This window comes from Pleurodeles waltl, chromosome 7 (genome assembly GCF_031143425.1).
Source record: "Pleurodeles waltl isolate 20211129_DDA chromosome 7, aPleWal1.hap1.20221129, whole genome shotgun sequence".
Classification (NCBI taxonomy): Eukaryota; Metazoa; Chordata; class Amphibia; order Caudata; family Salamandridae; genus Pleurodeles; species Pleurodeles waltl.
In genome coordinates, this window is record NC_090446.1 from 12,969,558 (window position 1) to 12,991,514 (window position 21,957).

Below are 21,957 nucleotides of genomic sequence, written 5' to 3' on the forward strand. Positions count from 1 at the left end.
TAAACAGTGTGTACATTGGATATCTCAAAATAAGAAAATAGTGTCAGAGTCCTTGTTTGCTCTTTTTATTGTAAGGTTAAGCCCCTTCCATGCATCTAGCTTTTCAAGTGGTCGCACCCTTGCAGAAGAGTGCACGAGCTGGCCCATGGGGCTTAAAATCAAATACTGGGATGATTTTGAATCCACCAGAATTGGAAAAGTTTGGGGCCAATTTAGAGTTGTGTGGTAATGGAAAATCCTTAAGTTTTTGGAAGGGCTAAATTCATTCATTGCTCTGTTATTTAGCATCTTCTCTACATAATAGGGGTTTAGTGGCACCAGTCAACCCCAAAGTGCCATGTTTAGAGTTTGGTAGAGTGGGAGCAACACACTTCTAAACTCTAGAGTTACCCTGCTCTCAGGGGAAGCACCAAGTTTGCAGCAATAGAGGCTTTTCAAGTATGAGCCAGAACCTCTGACCAGATGGGACGTGTACCACGCGGCCGCCAGGCCACAAGGGCAGTTTTCCCTTCTTATTCAAGGTAGGCCGATGGTAACTGATTTTCCCTGTCCATGTCCACCATGCGGGTCTTGGAAGGCAGAGGCTGGGTCAATATAAAACGGCCTTCACATGCAGAGAGAAAACCCTAGGTTGGGCCCATCAGGTTTTTGTTCTGAGAAAAAAAAAACTCTTCCGTGGGACTTTATTTGCAGAATAGAAAAATGTTTGCCAAGCAAGTAATTTAAACATGGTTCTTGCTAGGCAAGGGCTTACTGCTGTAAAGGGAACCAATCCCTTCACTGCACAGAGATCTCCACCTGGCAGTTGGGCATCTCAGTAAGGGTGGTGGGTCCTCCACTAGGGTGGCAGAGGCCATGAGCTCCTCCCCGCGGCAGATGGTCAGCCAGGGTCTCCTCAGAGTTTGGTTTCACCTGTGCTGGGTGCCTTGCTCATGTTTGGACTGAGTTGTGCTCCTTTGATGAGGTCTAGTGAAGGCATGATGTGTCAGTATTTCCTCTCACTCTGTTTCGGATTATCATGGATCAATTGATAGAAAAAAAGCTCCCTGTTGTCTTATGGGCTTTCTGACCTCTTGCAGTGGGCATGTTTGGGGAAACCCCCCAAATATTCCCCACCAGGGGCAAAAAGAATGTTTTGCAGAGGAAGGTATCAGTTGACCATACTAAAGGCTGATCCCCCTTCGATTTCACTGGTGATCTTGTGATGTGGACCCCTTCTTGGGGATCACCCTATTGCCTCATCTGGATAATACAGTACTACTCAACAGTTTTGGCGGCATGTGTGTGGCACAGTATTACTCCGTAGTGCTGACTGCACAGGGGTGACAAAATTTGTCGGCATGTTGTCTGCATGTGGATTGCAGAGTGTTACCCAGCTCTGCTAACAACATACGTGTGACACAGAATTAGCCAGCAGTGATGGCTGTATGTGATGGCGGTATTACTCGATAAACATACGGGTTACACAGTATTATTCAGCATTGTTGACTGCATGTGGATTACACAATGTTACCCAGCCATGCTGAGAGCATACGTGTAACACAGAATTAGGCAGAAATGTTGGCTGTATGTGAATGGCACAGTATTTATTACCCAGTAGAGCTGACTGCATACAGTAACACAGTACTATTCAACATTGTGGCTGCATGAGGATTACAGTGTGTTACCCAGCTATGCTGACTGCATACAGGTGACACAATGTTGTTCAGTAGTGTTGGCTGCATATGGGTGGCACAGTATTACTCAATAGTAATGGCTGCATACCAGTGGCACGCCACTATTCAGTAGTGTTGGCTGCATGTCGATGATACCATATTACTCAGTAATGTTGGCAGCAAAAATAGCATAGTATTAGCAATACTGGCTGCATATCAGTGGTGCAGTTCTACTGGTCAGAGCTGGGGGCATATGAACAGTCAGGTATTACTGGGCACAGTTCACTGACTATGAACAGTGCAGTGTTTATGGGCACAGTTGGCTGCATATGAATGGTCCAGTATTAGAAAGGCCGAACTGGCACAATATTAATGGGCACAGTTGGCTGCCTATCAAAGATGCGATATAATAGGTCAGAAATCACTGTGTACGAAGAGTGCAGTATTATACGGCAGAGTAAACTGCATATGCATGGCACAGTACTTCTGGGCAGAGCGTCCGGCACATTGAAGGCACAGTGTTTCTGGACAGAGTTTCCTGTACATCAATGGCACAGTGTTTCTGGACAGAGTTTCCTGCACATCAGTGGCACAGTGTTTCTGGGCAGAGTTTCCTGCACATCAAAAGCACACTGCTTCTGGACTGAGTTTCCTGCACATAAAAAGGCACAGTGTTTCTGGGTAGAGTTTCCTGCATATCAAAGGCACACAGGGGGTCATTATGACCCCGGCGGTCAGTGGTAATGTGGCGGTGGTACTGCCAACAGGCCGGCAGTACATACCGCCACATTATGACATTGAGGGGTTGGCTGATAAGGATCTCAAGCCCAGCGGCCGCTATTGTACTTCCTCAGGCATTTTGACCCTGCCTACCGCCATGGTTTTCGTGGCGGTCATAACGCCACAAAAACCATGGCGGTAGGCCCTATCAGTGACAGGGAGTTCCTTCCCTGTCACTGATAGGAAGCCCCCTCACCCCCAAAAACTCCCCTGACGCCTCCCACCCCCCTCCATCCATGCTCCCCCCTTCCAATCTCCCACCCCTCCTACACACACACAAACAGACACGCACCACGCTACACATACTCACTTACATAGGCATACATGCATACATACACGCCTGCATCCATTCATTCATGCACACATCAGCACCACATTCAGGCAGACACGCATTCACATATCCATACTTACACGCATTCACACACATGCATACATGCATGCAAACAACACTACACATACATTTGCATTTACGCACACACTCACACATTCATGCACACACCCCCACACACACACAACACCCCGAACCCCTTTCCCCTGTCGGAAACCCGTCGGAAACCTGACTTACCTGTAGCCAGGGGGTCTTCCGGCAGGGGACGGGGCTCTGCTACCGCCAGCAGCGCCCACCAGCAGAACACCGCCAGGCCGTATTATTTTTCATAATACGGCTGGAGGCGGTCTACTGGCGTGGCGCTGCTGATGGTAGAAGCGCCACCTTAACACAGTCCGCAAGCATGGCCACAGCTGGATTTTCGCCCATCCTGTGGTGGAAATCCGGCTGTGGTCATAATGTGGCAGGAGCATATTAGCTGCAGCGACGGACTTTTGGTGGCCGTTGCCGCGGCGGTAGGCGGCACTTACCGGGGGGGGGGGAACGTGGATGGAGGAGGGGTGGGGGGTGTCAGGTGAGTTGTTGGGGGGAGGGGGCCTCCTATCAGTGACAAGGAAGGGATTCCCTGTCACTGACAGGGCCTACCGCCATGGTTTTCATGGCGTTACAAACGGTACGAAAACCATGGCAGTAGGCGGGGTCAAAATGCCTGAGGTGGGACAATAGCAGCCGCCAGGCTGGAGATCCTTATCTCCAGCCTGGCAGTTGCTACAGCCATGGCGGTAGGGGTGGTACATCGGTGGGTTGGCTTCACCCAATGTCATAATGTGGCGGTATGTACCACCACCACATTACCACTGACCGCCGGAGGGTCATAATGACCCCACTGCAGTGTTTTGGGGCAGAGTTTCCTACAGATTGAAGGCACTGTGTTTCTAAGCAGACTTTCCTGCACATGAAAGGCACAGTGATTCTTATCACCGTTTCCTGCATGTAGAAGGCACAGTGTTTTGGGGCAGAGTTTCCTGCACATCGAAGGCACAGTGTTTCTAGGCAGCGTTTCCTGCACATAAAAGGCACAGTGATTCTTGGCAGAGTTTCCTGCACATAGAAGGCACAGTGTTTCTGGGCTGAGTTTCCTCCACATCGAAGGCACAGTGTTTCTAGGCAGAGTCCGCTGCACATAAAAAGCACAATGATTCTTGGCAGAGGTTCCTGCATAAAGAAGGCACAATGTTTCTGGGCAGAGTTTCCTGCACATCGAAAGCACAATGTTTCTAGGCAGCGTTTCCTGCACATAAAAGGCACAGTGTTTCTGGGCAGAGTTTCCTGCATATAGTAGGCACAGTGATTCGGGGCAAAGTTGCCTGTACGTCTGTGTAATACTGGTCACAGCTTACTGCATGTGGATGGTGTAGTAGTATGTTTAGGGTGTGATATTATACTTCTCGCATACAATAAAATATGAAACAATAATCAATAAAATGCCTTTGCTATTCGTACAGCGGTTATGACAGCACATATGCTGATATGAATTAAAACAGTGCCAAAGCCATCCAAATTAAGTTTTCAAACTTTTCTAAGTATATAATCCTCAAAATAAAATAGTAGGACTGAGAGCAGTCTAATGTGTCATCCCTGCATAATATGTCTAAAAAGACGCTAATCACCAAGGACCCAGTTCACAAAGGTACTCTTAAGCCCAAAAGTCTAGGTTTTCTTTTCACTATTCAAAAAGGCACGTTATGAGTAGTATCTTTACGTCCACACTTGGGGCGGAATCTCCGCACTCAGGGCGTAATCTCCCCAAGAGCGAGATTCTACTCCATACCTAGAGTGGAATCTCCGCCCCACAGTAGAATCTCCACACATGGGGCGGAATTAAAAATACTACTTATAACTTACCTTAATGAATACTGAAAAGTAGTAAAGTTAGCCTTTTGGTATAAACTTAGACCAATAGTCTAAATGTACCTTTGTGAATCAGGCCCCAAGAGTTTTTGTCAATTTTCTGTAATTTAGCAGTGGCCAAGTGCAAACATTTCACCAGTTATCTCATGCTTTGTTTGAAATCCTTTAAAAGCCTAAGGCTGTGGCTGACTTGACTGCCCTAATTGGTGCCCAGTTGAAAATTCCTGTGCTGCTGGTGCACATTTACTGGGTGGAAATTGCTGCAGTGCAGAATGGGCAATACCATAAGGTAGCATTGGCTGCATGCTGCTGGTACAGTTTACTGGGTGAAAACGGCTGCAGTGCGGAGGGCAGGATCACTAGGTAGCATTGGCTGCATGCTGCTGGTGCAGTTTACTGGGTGAAAATGGCTGCAGTGTGGAAGGAACAGGATCACTACGTAGCATTGGAGGCATGCTGGTTATGCAGTTTACTGGGTGAAAATGGCTGCAGTGCGGAGGGGCAGGACCACAAAGTACCATTTGAGGCATGCTACTGGTGCAGTTTACTGGGTGAAAACAGCTGCAGTGCAGAAGGGGCAGGATCACTAGGTAGCTTTAGAAATATGCTGCTGGTGCAGTTTACTGGGTGAAAATGGATGCAGTTTAGAAAGGGCAGGACCACAAGGTAGCATTGGTGGCGTGCTGCCGGTGCTGTTTACAGGGTGAAAATGGCTGCAGTGCAGAAGGGGCATGATCACTAAGTAGCTTTTGAGGCATACTGCTGGTGCAGTTTTACTGGATGAAAACGGCTGCAGTGCATAAGGGGCAGGATCACTAGGTAGTATTGGTGGCATGATGCTGGTGGAGTTTACTGGTTGAAAATGGCTGCAGTGGGGGAAGGAACAGGATCACTGGGTAGCATTGGCTGCATGCTGCTGGTGCTGTTTACTGGGTGAAAATGGCTGCAGTGTGGAAGGAACAGTATCAGAAGGTAGCATTGGCTGCATGCTGCTGGTGCAGTTTACTGGGTAAAAATGGCTGCAGTGCAGAAAGCTCAGGCCCACAAGCTAGCATTGGTGGCATGCTGCTGGTGCATTTTACTGGGTGAAAATGGCTGCAGTGCAGAAGGGCAGGATCACTAGGTAGCATTGGCTGCATGCTGCTGGTGCAGTTTACTGGGTGAAAATGGCAGCAGTGTGGAAGGAAAAGGATCACTAGGTAGCATTGGAGGCATGCTGGTTGTGCAGTTTACTGGGTAAAAACGGCTGCAGTGCAGTAAGGGCAGGACCACAAGGCAGCACTGGAGGCATGCTGCTAGTGCAGTTTACTGGTTGAAAATCGCTGCAGTGCAGAAGTGGCAGGATCACTAGGTAGCTTTGGAGACATGCTGCTGGTGCAGTTTACTGGGTGAAAATGGCTGCAGTGCAGAAGGGCAGAATAACTAGGTAGCTTTGGAGACATGCTGCTGGTGCAGTTTACTGGGCAAAAATGGCTGCAGTGTAGAAAGGTCAGGATCACAAGGCAGCACTGGAGGCATGCTGCTGGTGCGGTTTACTGGGTGAAAATGGCTGGAGTGCAGAAGGGCACGATCACTAGGTAGTGTTGGAGGAAATCTGCATTGCAGCTTGTACAGAGTTTCCTCCATACGGACTTTGCACCTTCAGTGGGCCTGCTCGATGTCTATCGAGAATGTAGGGTGTGTTTTGCTTTTCACTAATGACCGAACTGACAAAAATCTCTGGAATGGCTTTCTCAGTTCAAAGAAGACATTTATTATTATTTCACAACGAGGTTCCTAAAAAGGAGATTAGTAGGTCGAAAGCACATGTTTAACAATAGTCACACCAATGAAAGGAAAATATACCAACATGATTCTCAACTGCAATGTACACAGCAAATATATGTAGTTATGATTATGCAAAGCAAAGAATGAAGTAAAAATTCATCACCGTAGGGCCTGCCAAGCTCTTCATCTTTCTCATGCCAGCAAGAAGATTACCCCGTTCAACTGCGAGAAAGTGATCGCCACCCTCACAGGACAGATATGTCAGGCATTCAATGTCTAATCCTGACCGAGGTCTCGGAAATTCCACCGCTACTGAGCAGGGCCACCTTTTTATATCTTAAAGAACCCGAGAAGGGCTTTCTGGAAAAACCCCTCCTATAAAAAAAAAATATTCAAACATGCTGGCTAACGTAGGTCAGAGCTGAAAGAAACAGGTTGGAACTGGCCAATCTCCCAAATTGTCTCTCTCAAGGCCAAACCGTTCCCTGCTTGCACTAAAAACATCAGTCTGGTACAATTTTATCGTGCTGACTGACTAACTGTTCGGTGATATTTCCTAGCTCTTCAGTGAGAAAGAATACAAAAACAATTGTAGTTTACAATGTGGAATATTACTAACACATTTAACATGGCAGTGCCTGACTCTGCAATAAAGTCAATAGGCAGCTAAACTGAATACAAAATGTAATCTGCAACTGGTGAACACTAGACAGCTAGTCAAGGTGCAAAGTGGTGCAACACAAAGTCAGTGGTCAAAACACATATTTTACTACAAGGGCCACTGGCAGATTTGGCTTCTTGTGAATGGGACAGTACTACTGGGCATAGTTGATTGCTCATGAACCGGGGAGTTTAACTGGGTAAAGTAAAATTGGGCATAGTATTGTTGCACAGAGACAGTACATATAACTGGGTAGAATCTGCTTCAGCGGTACCTGCAGTAGAATTGGACAGAGCACATTGGCTGCACAGCGGCAGTAGAATCTGCTGCATTTGTAGGGTGCAGTAGAACTAAACAGAGCTCATTAGGAGTTTGGCAGCTTTAAGACCCCCAAACTCCTGCAGTCTGACCACCAGATTACAGCCCTTGTGGTTAGACTGCCCGGGGACCACCGGCAGGATCATGGATCATGACGGGGTGGCGGCGGAAGGAGTCCTAGTCAGCCACGGCGATTTCCATGGCAGCACCACAGACTGATCATGAGTCCACTTTTCGCCAGCCCTTCCATGGTGGTTTCAGCACCAAGGAAAGGCTGGAAGAAGGCTAGTGCTAGAGGCCACAGGGAGGCCCCTTCACTGCCCATTCTCAAGGCATGGACAGTGCAGGGGTTCCCCTGCTAGCACCCTCGGAATGCAGAGCAGACAGTATGCATTCCGAGGGAGCTGTTGTGTGACGGCATTGGCCTCGACTCCCTTAAGGTAGCCGAGGCCAATGCTGTCGCACTATTTTCACCAGGCTGGCTGGCAGAAACGTTGTAAAATGATGTTTCCGCTGGTCAGCCCGGTGGAAACATCGTAATACGATGGGGGGTGAGGCCGCCATTATGAGGGCAGCCTCACCCCCGTGGGTATGGCTGTCGGACCGCCAAAGTCATAATGTACCCCAGAACCATTTGGTTACATAGGGACAGTGCAGTTGGAAATGTTGTAATATGATGTTTCCGCCGGTCAGGCCGGTGGAAACATCATAATACGATGGGGGGTGAGGCCGCCGGTATGATGGCAGCCTCACTCCTGCGGGTTTGGCATTTGGATGGTCGGACTGCCAAACTCGTAATGTGCCCCAGAGCCTTTTGGCTACATAGAGATAGTGCAGTTCAACTGGGTAGGCTGCTGCGTTTGTATGGTGTAGTAGAACTGAACAGAGTGTGTTAGCTGCACAGAGACAGTGCACTTGAACTCAGTAAAGTCTGCTGATTTTGTACGGTGTGTTAGAGCTGGAGAGATTGTGTTTCACTGGATTGAATCTGCTGGTCTGTTATGGTGCATTAGAGCTGGACAGCGTGCGTTGGCTGTCCAGGGACAGTGCAGTTTCTCTGGGTAGAATCTTCTGCTCTTGTAAGGTGCAGTAGAACTGAACAGAGTGTGTTGGTTGCACAGGGACAGTGCATTTGAACTAGGTAGAATCTGCTGCACTTGTACTGTGAAGTAGATCTAGTTTGAATGTGTTGTTTGCACACAGACAGTGCAGTCGAACTGGGTAGATTTTGCAGCCCTTGTACGGTGCAGTAGAACTAGAGTGTGTTTGCTGCTCAGGGACCGTGCAGTTACACTGGGGCAAGTTCAATAGAACTGGACCGAGTGCATTGGCTGCACATAGACAGTGCAGCTGAACTGGGTAGAAGGTACTGCACTTAAACAGCACAGTAGAACTAGTCAGAGTGTGTTGGCTGCACAATGGCATTACAGTTGTACTGGGTAGAGTCTGATGCTCTTACACTGTGCACTAGAACTGCACAGAGTGTTTGACTGCACAGGGACGTTGCAGTTGAATTTGGTAGAGTCTGCTGCTCCTGTACGATGCAGTAGAACTGAAAAGAGTTTGTTGGCTGCTCACGGACAGTGCAGTTTCACTGGGTTCAATCTGCTGCACTTGTACTGTGCGTTATTGCTGGACAGGGTGTTTTGGCTCCACATGACTGTTTAGCTGAACTCAGTAGAATCTGCTGCTCTTCTACGATGCGTTAGGGCTAGACAGAGTGCGTTGACTGCACATGGACTGTGTAGTTCCACTGGGTAGAATCTGCTGCTCTTGTATGGTGCAGTACAACTGGACAGAGTACGTTGGCTGCTCAGGGACAGTGCTGTTTCACTGGGTAGAATCTGCTGCTTCTGTACGGTGCAGTAGAACTGAACAGAGTGTTGACCCCTCAGGGACAGTTCTGTTTCACTGGGTAGAATCTGCTGCTTCTCTACGGGGCAGTAGAACTGGACAGACTGTGTTGACTGCGCAGAGACAGTGCAGTTGAACTGGGTAGAATCTGCTACTCCTGTATAGTGCAGTAGAACTGGACAGAGTGCGTTGCTGCTCAGGTACAGTGCAGTTTCACTGGTTAGAATCTGAAAGTCTTGTACAATGCTTTACAGCTGGACAGAGTGCCTTGGCTGCACAGGGGCAGTGCAGTTTCACTGGGAAAAGTCTGCTCCACTTGTACTGTGCATTAAAATTGGACAGATTGTGTTGGCTGCACAGGGATAGTGCACTTTGATTCACTTTTCTCCTAATGCCAATATCACCTGTACATGCTGTGCTTTCCATGACTTTCATTTCATGCTAACCATGTTCTGATGGTCTTTTATCTTTCACCAGAGGTTGCGTGCACGACCACGGGTATCAGAAACGATGTTCAACCCCGGAAAGGGATTCAAACAAACGTGCACAACCCCAAAATGTATCCATCGATCAATCCACGGACTGCAGGTCAGTATCGGATATATACAGTCATTGCTGATGTTGCACAGACCTGTCACTTACCTCTCAAGTGTCCTTCAAATTTGGGGACGTGTGAGGATTTGTGGAATTATTGTTGCTATGTGATATCATACTACAGCTGGGTGTATTATATATTTTTTATTTAATTTTATTCATGCATTTAACTAGCCTTAAATGGTATATATGTATAGCACAATGAGTATTGTGGATGACTATAGATAATAACTGTATTATGTACATGGTATAGGAGTGCAGTGTCTATTAGTAGAAAGGCATTTGTTTTGTCAAACAATATGTGTTACACTACCTGGAGAACTGAAGTCTTTTAATGAAAGCTTGCAAATCAATTGTTTAGCTAACTTAATTAAGTTACCCGTTTAATATTTATTACAAATTGATGCACAATAACACTGTTCACTTCCTCACACACATGTTAGAATTACTTTAGACACTGGAACAACTCTCTTAATAGTCACAAGGATTCCTTGTTATTTTAAATTACTGCACATAACAGTCACACGCACGCCTCCCTCCCCCATCCCTCACACCCCGCAGCTTTGGAGAGTGGGACCTTCCTAGGGCTAAATTCATATAAGATAGGTGGTCTGTTGTGGGCCCCCTGCCCCGGGGACCACCACCTCCCCGGGGCTAATTGAAATGTAGGAGGAGGGGGCGGGCAGCCCCACTCATGGAGCCAAAAAGGCCAGCTCCTGCTGTGTTTCCGGGGTGCCCACCCCCGGGACATAGCTCTTTGCTCCTACTTGGCTGGATCTTTGACAGCTCCCACCAAGTCAAAGCAAACACTCTGCTTTCTGCAAGCAGGAGCTGTCAAACAGCTCCTGCTTGCTGAAAGCAGAGTTTTCATCTGTTTTCCTGCATGCAAATATGGGTGCAGGGAAACATGAAAACATTGCTCCACCAAGCAGGAGCTGCTATGTAAAGCAGCACCCTGCTTGTGGGAGCAATGCTGGCTCCCGCAGGATATGTGGAGACGGCTAGGACTCCAGAGGCCTTGGGGCTGCCCCAGAGATCCTTTACACTCTCTCTCTTCCATCCCATAATGCAATGGTCTCTTCATACAATGACTTCAAAGAGTCAGACTAGCAAGATGTTTGGTAAGAATGTTATAGTTACGTTTTGATGGACAGCAGACCATCATCACTTCTGGCCTAATGGTAAAGCTCTCGGAGTGTCACTCAATAGGCTGATGGTTCAAATCATTATATCATGGCAGTGTGCCAGTTTATTTTCCAGTGTTTTGACAGTTAAACATTCCTAGTGATGTAACATTGAAGTCTTTTTCTACTCAAAATCTTTGGGTTAAATGTCACAGCTAAGTCTGGACACCATATGCTAAGGGGTCACTTTTGGCCTATTGGTTAAGGTTGCGGACCAATACACTGAAGGTTGAGTGTTCAAATGTATGTGTGTCAGGGTCACTTCCCAAGGTCCCCGGGGCCACAATCGGCTGAGGTGGGGGGGGCACGTGGCCTCCTTGCCCCCCAAAAACATTTTTAAAACACCACGTGCTAGGGGATGGAATCTCCTAGACCGCAAATTGGCCGGTGGATGGGGACCAGGCAGACCTGTTGCCAAATCCTGCTGCGCCTGGCTAAAGGCTGTGCGCAGCGTTAGCGGGTTAGGGGGGTTGGCTGCAGCGTCTGTCCACAGGCCAGGACCTGTGGCCAACCCCACCGTGAACTGTCAAAGGCTGTGCGTGGCGCAATGTTGGGTGGTTGTAGGGGACTGACCGCAGTTAACATATAGTAATGAAAATTACTTTACATTAAAAAAAACATAGAAATTCACTAAAAAAACAAAGGTAACAGGGATGTTATAGTTAGGAAATAGAATTTAAAAAACATAGAAATTCACTTAAAAAAACAAAGGTTACAGGGACGTCATAGTTAGCCTCACATTTCAAATGTACACAACCATAGAAATTCACCTGTTATAGTTAATGTTATCTCAAGTATCTATAACTTGTTCCCTAAGGTAACTGTAACTCGCGCCCTCGCTATGCATTGGTAATTATCCCACAAATTACGACACTTATGATATCTTTGATAACGTCATTGATACTATCAATGTAAACTTTTTGGCGAAAAAGCTGTGAATGGCGGGGGGAACGAGTTATAGTTACCTTAGGGCACGAGTATATATCTATATAAATTCACTGGGGAAAAAAAGGTTGTAGGTACGTTATAGTTAGGTTCACGTTTCACCCACACAAAACCATAGAAATTCATCAGTTATAGGTATAGTTAAACTTATGTTAAGAAAATATAACTTGTAGCCTAAAATTTCTTTCCGGCAGAAGTTGTAGTTTTGTCAGATGAGCATAACTGCTGAATTTCTATAGTTTTGTGTGGGTAAAACAAGAACCTAACTATAACGTCCCTGTAACCTTTGTTATTTTCAGTGAATTTCTAGGTTTAAAAAAAATGTAAAGTAATATAAAAAATTGTGTACGTTAATAGAACCAGCACCTTTGGCCGTGCGTGGCAGGGTTGGCCGCAAGGCCTGACCTGCGGCCAGGCCCCCGACATGCATCCAACCTCACGCTGTGCACAGCCTTTGCCATGCACTGTGGTGGTATGGTGCATGAGTGGGTGCAGTTTATTTTGCCTTTGGGCTTCGTACCTGCGACTACCCATGGATCCACAGAGGATCTGCATCCCTAGATATCTATATTTTATTCTTTTTTAATGACTCCTAAACTTCTGAACAGGCTTACATCAAATAACAAAAAGAATCTTTCTGGACCAAGATCTACCTTCCTGGTAAATTTGGTGTAAATCCATTCAGCTGTTTGAGCTATAGTCATGTCCAAAAATCGCAAAATCCTCATAGAGATAACATGGAAAAAGTGTTTTGGGGCCCCCCTCTTATTCTCAGCCCTGCTTTACAAAACACCCTGAAACTTACCCAGACAGCATCTAAACTAATTAGCGTATGAGTTTTGAAAGTTTTGTGATGATTTGTCAAAGCGTGCCAAAGTTATCAAAACAAAAAATGCTTTGTCTATGGGAAAAGTTGGTCCTAATGATACCTACCTACTGGCTATCACCAGGAAAGGGGGGGGGATGTGTGTGTGTGTGTATGTGTGCATGTTAGTTACAGAGCCACTCTGTATGTATTGTTAGGGCTACCAGAGATAGGAATTTCTCAGAATTTTGCCTCTTAATAAATTTGCACCCATTTGATGAATGTCGGCAAAGCTTTCCAGACCTAGTGCCACCTTATGTTGGCAGAGGATAGTAGTTTTGCAGCGTTTGGTGCTAAAGAGGGTGCAAAGAAAAAAGGGGGGTCTTAACACAAGTTTTCACCCCAGAGCATTTTACATTTTGAGCGTAGCAGCAAAACGGCTGAACAGATTGTAACAAAATTCACAAAAATGTGCATTAAGCTATGTAGATGATCCTCTTTGCCATTGCAAGTGATGTTATGACGTGGTTATCAAGTTATAAGGGCCAAAAAACTTAGTGATAGCTGTGTGGCACAATACTATTAAAAGCAGCATTGACATGCATGCCAACATTTTAGAAGAGGAAAGTGGGAAATTTTAAAAAATAATCGGCAGGATAAGTTTCTCTCATTGACCTGAATCAGGTCTATTGTCATATATGGGATTTGCAAGTGTGCTGCTACGGGATTGGATATAAGAAATGCCAATATCATTTTATTTTTTTGACCATACCTGACAAGAGCATGAAGAAAGTGCTATGGCAGGCAGAGAGTGTGTGACAAAAATGTTGTGAACTAGCCTGCAGGAGCAGGTTTCTTTCGTGCATACCCTAAGTCACACAAGATCAGTCCTGTTGGCAAACACCCGCTAAGGAATCAGGTTTTGCATGCAGGAGACTAGCTTTGAAATCGGTAGTGTTGCTTCTGACTTGGGAGTGTAGGCATGTATGCAAGGAAGCCCAAAAATGAAACTAGACTGTGTATGTAAAGTTTTCACATTTACTACATGAACAACTGAAATAACCATTTATGGTCACATGCTTAATGGAAACCAATAAACAAATACATAAGAAATAGAATGCATCTTAATCTACATAAGTTTTCTCTGCTTGGCCACTGGATCACAAAATAAAACTGTGCCCAACAAGCTAAACAAAAAACATTTTCCTTATGCACTCCTGTGCAACAGAAAAGAAAAGTGACCCAGCAGTGAACTACACAAACTACTTTATGAAGGACATGATAATTGGCCGCTAGGAAAAAAAAAAATACTCTCAATTTTTATAACAAGAATGATTGTTTTTCATTTACTGCGGGCTTCATATGTAGCGCAATCCCACTAAAAGCAGCAGGGAAGGCCAAAAAGTAAACTAGACTGCATATGTAAAGTTTCAGAATTGCTACATGAACAACTAAAGCACACATTTATGGTCACTTGATTGTGTAAACAAATACATAACAAATACAGTAGACAAAAGAAAGAAATTACATAAAATCTGTAGTTATAGTTATGATTCCCTCAGATTGGAATTCCTTGTATATTTGCTCTCTAATAACTTTCAAGCCATTTGTCGAATGACCACAACACTTTCCATACCTATAGCATTGTCCACATTTTGTGGTGATGTACATTTTTTGTGGTGTATCATTAAAGGGGTGCAGTGGTAAAAGGGGGTCCCAAAATGTGTTTTTCAACCAATGCCTTTTCCATATACTTTTGTATTTGATGTAGGGCAAAAACGGCTGAATGGGTTTACATGAAAGTGGGTAGAATTATGCATTATGGTTCCTTTTGAGTAATGTAGGTAAATATACAAAGTCGTTTTTTAAGTTATAAGGCATTTAAACATAGTTATATCTGTGACCGCTGTGTTTTTGTGGAATTTCACAAAATTTTGTGAAACTGCTGTGGTGCATGGCTATGACAAATCCTTATCTCATTTGATAATCACGGCCTTTGCAAAAGTTTAAGGCAGCCATGTTGTTTCAAGGCTACTTTGCCAGTGTTCTGGCTTAGGGTGTTAGCTATAGCTAAGTATTAGGTTTTATATGTTTCCTCTACATATTACCACATTAGTTAAGTGGTAATAGGTAGGAAAGAATAATTATACATTTCTTCTTTACATTTAGAAAACCTGTGCTGGAGTACTGCACACTAAAAATAAAAAGTGTAAGAAGTATTGCGTGAATACCTAAAAAGTGTCCTAAGATACATTACTTACTAGTTACTACCATAGTACACTGTAAACGTATTGAAAAAACTGTTTCCTTAACTATTGCCACCTTAATAAAGTGATAGGTAATACGTAGGGAACTACGATAAAACCTACTGCTTACCTATATCTAGGGCCCTAGTCCAGAACACAGCCAAAGTGTAGTAAAAACAATATGGCTGCCTTTTCATTTTCTAAAAACAGCCATTACCCAATTAAATTCTGGTTTGTCATTGCCATGTACCACAGTATACCAGACAGTTACTGTGATATTCCATGACCCAATATATAACTAAGGCCTAGCAGTATCATTGTATTGTGGTAACCTTGCATCACTAAAGTCAGATTTACAAAGCAACTCAAGGCCAGTATGCATGGTCAGACGTTGATTGATAAATGGGGAGAAACGCTGTGCACCCCAATTCACTATTTTCATTACTCTGCACACCAAAATCTATGTTGCTGTTAAAATTCATATACATCCATATTCTATGTGTTCACCACTACACTAAACACTGCACCACTCTCCGGTATTCCAGTATTCACCACTTGAGGATACACCACTCCACTCTATGCCATGCCACTGTATGCCACTCGCTATACACTGTTCCACTCTAAGCCGTTCTACTCTTCACCATTCCACTCTACGCCACTTCAGTGGATGGTATTCCACTGTATGCCACTTCATTCTCCGAAGTTCCATTGGACACCACTCAAATTTACTCCATTCCACTGAATGCTGTTACACTTTACCCCACTCCACTGTACGCCACTTCAACCTACACAAATCTACTACACGCTGCTCCAGTGTACACTACTCCATTGTATGCTATTGCGCTGTATGCCACTCCACTGTACAACACTCAATTTTACGTCACTCTAAACTATTACACTGTACACAGCTCCACTCCACACTAGTCCTCTCTACGCTATTACACTGTACACAACACCTCCTTATGCTACTTTAGTATACGCCATTCCACTGTATGCCACTCCACTATACACTACTCCACTATATGCTATTGCATTCTGCGCTATTCCACTGTACACCACTCTAAACTTTTCCGCTGTATGCCACTCAACTGTATGCTATTTCACTGTATGCCACTACACTGTATGCTACTCTACTCTGCACCAGTCCACTCTACAGCACTCCATTCTACGATTTTTCATTGGATGCCACTCCACTGTTTGCTATTACACTCTACCCCACTCCAGTGTACGCCACTCCAGTCTACACTACTTCACTGTACACCACTGCACTGTACACTACTCCGGTATATGCTGTTCCACTGAATGAGACTCTGCTGTACGCTGCCCCATTCTACACCTCTCCAGTGTATGCCACTCCACTCTATGCCACTCCACTCTATGCTACTCCATTCTATGCTAGCCCATTGGACGCCGCTCCACTCTGCACCACTCTAGCCTACGCCTCTCAACTGTATGCCACTCCAGTGTATGTTATTCCACTCTATGCTGTTCTATTCTACGTCACTCCACTGTACTCCACTCTTCTCTATTCCATTGTATGCCACTCCACTCTATTCTATTACACTGTACACAGCTTCAGTCTTCACCACTCCGTGTGCTCTCCTCCACTGTGCTCTCCTCCACTTTAAATAACTCCACTCTACAAAACTCAACTACACTCTACGCTCTTAAAGTGTACGTGCCTCTTCTACACTCCATGCCACTCCACTAGACTGTACTCCACTTAGTCCCTGTACACTCTACTGTCCAAATTTTCAATCAACTCTATGCCCGTACACTCTATTGTGCAACACTCTACTCCACTCTACAATAGTTTCCAATACTGCACATCAGAGCACTCCACACTACAGTATGAAATGCCACTCATACAATTTATAACAGTTTTCTCGACTCTACACTAAGCCACTTCAATTTATGTCACTCCACTTTACGCTAATCCACTATACCCTACTCCACTCTATGCCAACCCACTGTACACCAGTCCACTCCACGCTCTTCTACACTCCACTTTATGGTATTACGACTGTAAGCTATTCCACAATGTGCTACTCCACTTTACAGTAATCCACTCTACACCACTACACTATACTCTATAAAATTCCACTCTATAAATCTACATGGCCTTGCTCCACTCTATCCCTAAACACTCCACTGTCCAACTTTATATACTCCTCTCTGTGCCCATACACTTTTCTATACTCTACAACACAGCACTCCACACTACTGTACGAGACTCCACTCTAATTTATAAGTTCACTACCTAAACTATGCCACCACACTCCACTCCCTGAAACTCTACTCAATGACACGCCAAAACAATCAATTGTACTTTACTCCACACTACGTTACACCACTCCACTCCACTTGACTCTACTGCACTGTATTAGAGTTGACCTCACTCTACGCAGCTCCTACTGTACTCCCTTACTGTACTCTATGCAACTCCACTCTACAACACTACTACACTGTATACCACTCTTCGACACTCCAGTCTATACCCATACACTCCACTATACAGCACTGTACTATACAGTATGCCTCTCTGTAACACTCTACTCCACTCTACCCTGCTCTATGATACTCTAGTCCACTATGTGACACTGTATGCAGCTCTTTGTATCCCACTGCAACCCACTTTACTCCACTCTATGACACAGTACTCCACTCTACTCCACTGTATGCCACTCTATGCCACTTTACTCTAAATAACCGCCAATCCCCTCTGCCACACTCTACAACACTGTACCGTAAAGCAGTCCACTCTACATAACTCAACTAGACTGTACGCCACTCTACTCTACTGTAGTCTACAGCACTTTCCACTACTCAATGACAGCACTACGCAACATGGTACTCCAATGTATGACACTTTACTTGACTGTATGCTATGCCTCTCCAATCTACCTCACTCCACACCTCTAGTCTACGATACACCATTCAATTCTATGACACTTTACTCCACACTACTTAACCCCATTCCAGTGTACTCCACACCACTATACTTCACTCTGCTACACTTCATACCACTCTATGCCACTGTACCATACTGTGCTTTACACTGCTCCACCGTCTGTCACTCCACTCCACTGTATGCAACTCCACGCCACAACACTGTGCCGCACTCTATGCCACACTGCTCCGCTCTGTGGCCATTCATTCTACGCCACTGTACTACACTGTATGGCACTAAACAACATGCCAACTCCATTCTTCTCTACAACACGCCACCCCACTCTACGTCACTCTCCTCCACTGTACTTTACGACACTCCACTTGATGATACTCTATGACACTCTGCTTCACCCTATTACACTCTAAAGTATTCTACTCCACTCTGTGCCAGTCCATGACACCCTACTCTACAGTAGGACACACCAGTCCACTGTACAACTCGCCGCTCCAGTCTATGATATGTAACTCCACTTTAGGATACACCATGCCACTACACTATATAACACTTTACTGCACTGTACGATATGCCAATCCAGTCTACTCTATTTTGTTGGGTTCTATGTCGGATTGCAGTATGTTGTAATATAATATATTTTGGGTATTTGAAATGAAATGTTTTAAATACGAGGAGGCAGTTGCTGATTCTGGCTACAGCCGCTGGTTGCGTACATAGATGCTGAATAAATATATTGCATCCCTACATTGGCACCGAGCTTGTGCGACCAGTGGTGCTACCAGCGTGCAGTTCAAGGCCACTGATGATGCTTGCTGCTGCTGGATACTGATTAAACGACCATTGCTGCGAACTGATCCCAGCACTTGCTGTCGGGCTGCTGTTGCCTGCAGTGGAAGCATTTTTCTCAGGACACTGTCATCCAAAAATTGGAATATAGGAATTAAAATTGCTCTATTGGTGCATTTAAGCAGATCAGCATTACGACATGTGTTCAGTCTTGGCATGCTGTTCGCGTCATATAGGTGATTGGTGCATTTTCTAAAGGAGTTTGGGCAGCACGCACCTCATAGCTCTCACCGGCACCCTGTCCATGTTTTGGAGTGTCTTGGTGCATTTTTTACAATTGGTGGGGCACCATTGTGAACACAGTGTCCAGTGTGTGGCTGTTTTGAAATCTTTAGCCCGCACTGAAGTCGGTTGCTTTAGGGATACTTGTGTATGTTGGTGGTGTGCACACCATTTCTCTGCTTAGACTGAAGCAGTGACATCATCTAGGAAGGTGCTGCTGCTGGTTTTTATGTATATGCTGTTTATGTATACATCCTTCGCAGTGATACGCACACCTTAATTACCTAGGTGTGTATTGGTGCGTTCACTGTTCAGATGGTGATACTCATACCATCCTTGGATTATACATGTAATATAATTTTTGGTGTTTAGTGTTAATAAGTGTTAAAGCATTTCCTTTGTCATGTCGCGTATGCTCTCATTATTCTAATGAGACTACTGGGTTTCAAGTGTCAGAATCGCCTGTGGTGTGGGAGGCTGAGTCCGGCCCACTGCAGGTGATATCTGTCACGCCAATTCGGACTTTGATCTGGCTAACTAACAGTGCCTCATCTCTACCCAAAGGCAGGGATGATTGGGCAGCTGAGCGCATGACATAAATGGTTTCTCAGGGAAGCCGTGGTCACTCAGGTCACATCTGTTTCTCTCAGTTACATCAGTCTCATATACATAATGACAGAAGCAGTATATGTTTCAATACGAAATTAATGAAGCAACTGCATCTTATTTAGCAAAGCATGAGCTGCAATAACCAGGATGACACAACATAACAGTATTAGAATTGTGACGAAGAGAGTAAAGCATAAAGATAATGCTACCATATTGTCACTAGAATCAATAGTCTAATTCCTACCTAGACTATGATAGAGCACAGCGTGTTAAGCTCTAGATCTGCCCTTCAGGTTCCCCTGGGAAGACATCATCCCCCATACCTGAGCAAAGGCCTGAATTCTGCATTAGCATCTGTAGCGAAGCATTCGGCAATCAGCATACAGTCGTGGTTCTCTGGCTGGAATCTCCCTCTAACGTGTAAAGGACAGGGAAGTGTTTTAAAATAAAACTGCTGATGTTCTGAGAATATGTCCCTACGTAGGATGTGTGTTTTCTATAAATGTCAGAGACTAAACTTATACCATGTTCACGGCAACCTATCTTTCTATAGCCTTGGAAGAAGCACAGAGTGAGCAAGAATGTCTCGTTTGAGAACAGAGTGCTGGCCTAGGCAAAAACAGTCAGAAGCAAATAAAACAAGACCGTGAAAGTCACTACTGTAAAAATAATAAAGCAGAACTGAATAAAACATATCTAGGTGAAAGTGCACAGTGGCAGGCCTAGTATGCTAAAATAACGTGCATGAAGCTAATAACTAAGATGGCTATACAACAGTCACACTGTTAGAAGTACATTTATTCTGCCATCTTGGGATCAGCAACTCCTGTGTATCAGCATGCAGAAAATAATTTGACCACCATCTTTTTTACCAAGTTCTAGACTTCCTGATATTAATGAGGATCAGTGAAAGGAAGCTTTTGAGGCGTATCTTGATGTTATTTAATGAGCCAATGAGTGGAATTTCTAAAGCGCAGTAATACCGGGGGGGTGTCTTGGCGCTTGAGACCTACAGATACTGAGAAAACGCTTAGCTTGAGGGCACAGCCATTAAAGAGGATATGTAAACAACCAAGATTTCAACAGTTTGTGAAATTTGAGAAACTTTGAGTGACATTTTATTCCAAAGCTGGATGTCAGTATAGACAAACCCACACCCCCCAGGAAGCTTTATTTATCCTGGTAGCCAATGCAAACAGCGATGCTGTAGAGCTCAGATTTTGGCTTGGTGGTTACCAGCTAATTTTCCTTGCCAGGTAATTGGGTTAGGTACTATACAAGGCCTTGTGAGCTAGGCAAAGTGCCTTCAAAATCTGCACGCTCCTTTACAGGGAGCCAGTGGCAATCTCTTAGAAAATTTGCTACTGATGTATACTTAGGAACTTTCTTTAGGAGGCACGCAGCTGCATTCTGCAGTGTCTGGAGTTTTTTAAGTGCCACTTGTCATATGCCCATATGTACAGCATTACAATTTTCAATCTTTGAGATGACCAAAGCGATAATTACTGACTTTTGAAGCTGAAAAGGAATAAAAGGTAACACCTTCTTTAAGATCTTGAGCTGTAGAAAGCAGTACGAAGTGATCTTGTTTACTTGCTCTTTAAAAGATGTCAGCATTTGATACGCTGGTGCATTTTAAAGGTAAACAAGCTAGTGCCACTGTTTATGTTGCAAAACATGGGTCGTCCTTGTTGTCTTGGTTTAAACAGTGTAATTTGGAAATAATCTTGGATCCCAACAATTCTGATCAAGTTCTTCCTAAAATATTATGTAAGTATGGTCAGTGCAGTGTTCTGCATGGGAGTCAAGATTTTCTACCATATTTACTAATACCTTGGGAAAGTTTAAAGGTTTTAAACACAAGATTCAGGTGAAACCCAATACGGGTGCAGTGGTTCACAAAGTTAGAAGAGTACAACTTATGGCTCGGCAGGAATTGGCAGGGGTGTCAGGGCAGATTGTGACTGTTGCTGTGTGTGCAGACATATGTTGGCTGTGTGCATGCCAATGGTGTGACTTGTGCTTATTTTTGTCTGAGATACCCTTGGATGTTAAGGTGGATACATGCTCGTCTGTCTGTGTGCTTTGGCTTGGTCGGGAAGAAGGGTTTGGGATTGGGAAAAGGAAGGTGGAGGAGGGACCGGGGACAAAGGATGACTGGCTGCCATCATGTGGAGGCCAGAGCCTGAAAGGATCTTTGTAGGCCAGTCAGTGCACAGTGAATGCCCTCTAGGAACGCATTGCTCTGTTGGATCTGAGTTGCAAGTCCCTGGATGGCATTCATGAAGGTCGACTGACCCACAGAGATGGACCTCAGGAGGTCA

At 44.9% G+C, this 21,957-nt stretch overlaps 1 protein-coding gene across 2 annotated transcripts in view; it reads left to right on the forward strand.

Annotated features, from left to right (window-relative positions):
- Positions 1-21,957, forward strand: part of LOC138303553 (protein FAM118A-like) — a 204,894-nt gene that overhangs the window by 55,821 nt on the left and 127,116 nt on the right. For both annotated transcript variants that reach the window (XM_069242798.1, XM_069242797.1), the window contains one exon: positions 9,752-9,862. In XM_069242798.1, the coding sequence (XP_069098899.1) occupies positions 9,752-9,862 (111 nt within the window). The remainder of the gene's footprint in view (positions 1-9,751; positions 9,863-21,957) is intronic.